This window comes from Austrofundulus limnaeus, unplaced genomic scaffold, assembly GCF_001266775.1.
Source record: "Austrofundulus limnaeus strain Quisiro unplaced genomic scaffold, Austrofundulus_limnaeus-1.0 Scaffold84, whole genome shotgun sequence".
Classification (NCBI taxonomy): domain Eukaryota; kingdom Metazoa; phylum Chordata; class Actinopteri; order Cyprinodontiformes; family Rivulidae; genus Austrofundulus; species Austrofundulus limnaeus.
The window spans coordinates 1,091,743-1,093,736 of NW_013952486.1; the positions used below are offsets into that span (position 1 = coordinate 1,091,743).

The 1,994-nt window shown below is 40.8% G+C and overlaps 1 protein-coding gene across 1 annotated transcript in view; it reads right to left on the reverse strand.

Moving 5' to 3' along the window:
- The window catches only part of LOC106519893 (E3 ubiquitin-protein ligase KCMF1), a 13,915-nt gene that overhangs the window by 2,867 nt on the left and 9,054 nt on the right, over window positions 1-1,994 (reverse strand). Inside the window, exon 6 of the mRNA XM_014011746.1 lies at window positions 1,005-1,323. Within this exon, the coding sequence (XP_013867200.1) occupies window positions 1,005-1,323 (319 nt within the window). The remainder of the gene's footprint in view (window positions 1-1,004; window positions 1,324-1,994) is intronic.

The window sequence follows — 1,994 nt, forward strand, 5'->3', positions numbered from 1 at the left end:
AAAAAAAAAAAAAAAAAGCCTAACTTTGCAGAAAAACAGCAAAAAGGAGCACAAGTCTAGTTGAAAAACAGAAAACAGCTAAAAGCTAAGAGCTAAAATAACTGAATACAGCTGAAAACATCTGTAAGAAGCATAAATAGCACAAATGAGCAGAAAAAAGCACAAGTTAAAAAAAAGAATAGCAAAAACAAGCAGATGTACAGCTAAAACAAAGTTAAATTAGTATAAAATAAGCTAAAAATAGCAGCCACAAGTTAAAATTAGCACTTAGTGAAACTACTGTAAAAGAAATAAAAACAGAAAAAAGTAAAAGTACCAATTTGTAGTAAATAAGCAAAAACAGCTAAAATTTTCAGTAAAACAGCTAAAAAAGTGGATGGAATTTTTTTAATTGGCTTAAGGAAGCGTAAAGAGCACAGGTTTGCTGAATTTAGCTGAAAAAAGTTGTAATAGCTACAAAAATGTGTATTTAGCTTAGAAAAGCTAACTTTAGCTAATAACAGCTAAACAGTAGCTAAAATTTCAGCAAATAGTTGAATATATCAGAAAGCATCTGTAAGAAACCTAAATAGCACAAAGTAGCAGAAAAAAGCACAAAAAAGTAGAAAAAAGGCAGAAGAATATTGAAAAAAGGCAGAATTTTAGCTAAATTGGCAGAAAAAAAGCTAAAATTAGCAAAAGAAAGTATCTGAAATTGGCACAAGAAAGTGACAAAGAGCATAAGCAGGACAAAATGTGTAAGGTGTTGTAAAGATTTAGAAACATTTTAAAAGAGTTTAAGGATGTTGAAAACACTAAACACAGCTCTATTCTTTTTCAATGGCAAAAACGTGGCTAAAAAAAGTGAAACAGCTAAAAAAAGCAGAAATAGCTGAAATACTAAGTCATAGCACCCCTCACATGACTGAGCTGAATGTTTTGATACATGAATGGTTGGAATAGCACAAACATTGTGGATTGAGTTCGAGGCTGAAAAGCGTGCGGGTGAACGAGGGATTTCAGACCTGCTGAGTAGAAACTGGGAGCTGTGTGCAGGGTGCTGCGTGCTGGACTCAGCCGGGCCTGGGTTGGGACTGGGGTTGTTGGTGTGGTTGGCGCTGGGGTTCGGGTTCGCAGAGGCCGAGTTTGTGTTGAGGATGGCGTTGGCCCGGCCTCCGCCTCGCGTGGCGTTCCGGGCCGTCTCCAGCTGCTGGCGCGCCGCCTGCGCCTGCTGGCGCTCCAACTGCAGCTGCATCTGGAGCTGCTGGAGCTGCGAGGCCGAAGGACCCGAGCTCAGCTGGCCTCCCGCCGAACGCCGCACCCCGGACAACTGCGACAGGAGCTCTGCGACAGACACACACACAAGCTTCCTGTAACGACGGCAGGTTGAAGTCTTTGAWGTCCTGCTTCACATCTTTAAATCTGAGCTCAAACAAACTGCATCATTTATCCTGTTCTTTAGACCCAACCACAGAAGTGAAGACACATTCAGGTTGATTTCTGCTGGCTAAAACGTGACCAACAGCTCAGCAGGTGTAGCAGGTCACTGTGCTTGTTTGTGAGGCAGACTGAACACACATCCTCATTATAACACAGCTGGAGGGGACGGAAAAGGCCAAGCACTGATCCAGACCTAAATTGAGAACAGGGTAAACAAGAAATCGCCCCGGCAACATTTCTTCCTGCATATTATTACCCAACTTTTACACGTTTTGCTCATTTAAAACTGGATGCAAACAAAACGTGTTTACAAACACATGAATGTGCTGCCTCCACTCCACAGAAATACAAGCTTTATTTACAGGTTTGCAGACGTGCACACCAGGTAACTTTAATATTTAGGTCCCCTAACTCTAAAGCATAAACGCTCTTAAAACAATTTAGCAAAAGCTAATTGTAAAGCACTAAAAAGAAAGAAAAGTTTTATTTATAAAGCGCCTTTCATTGGGCCTCATGCAAGAACCGTTCGTACGCACAGATTTGTTCTTAAGTTGTGCGTACGAGTGATTTAGGAG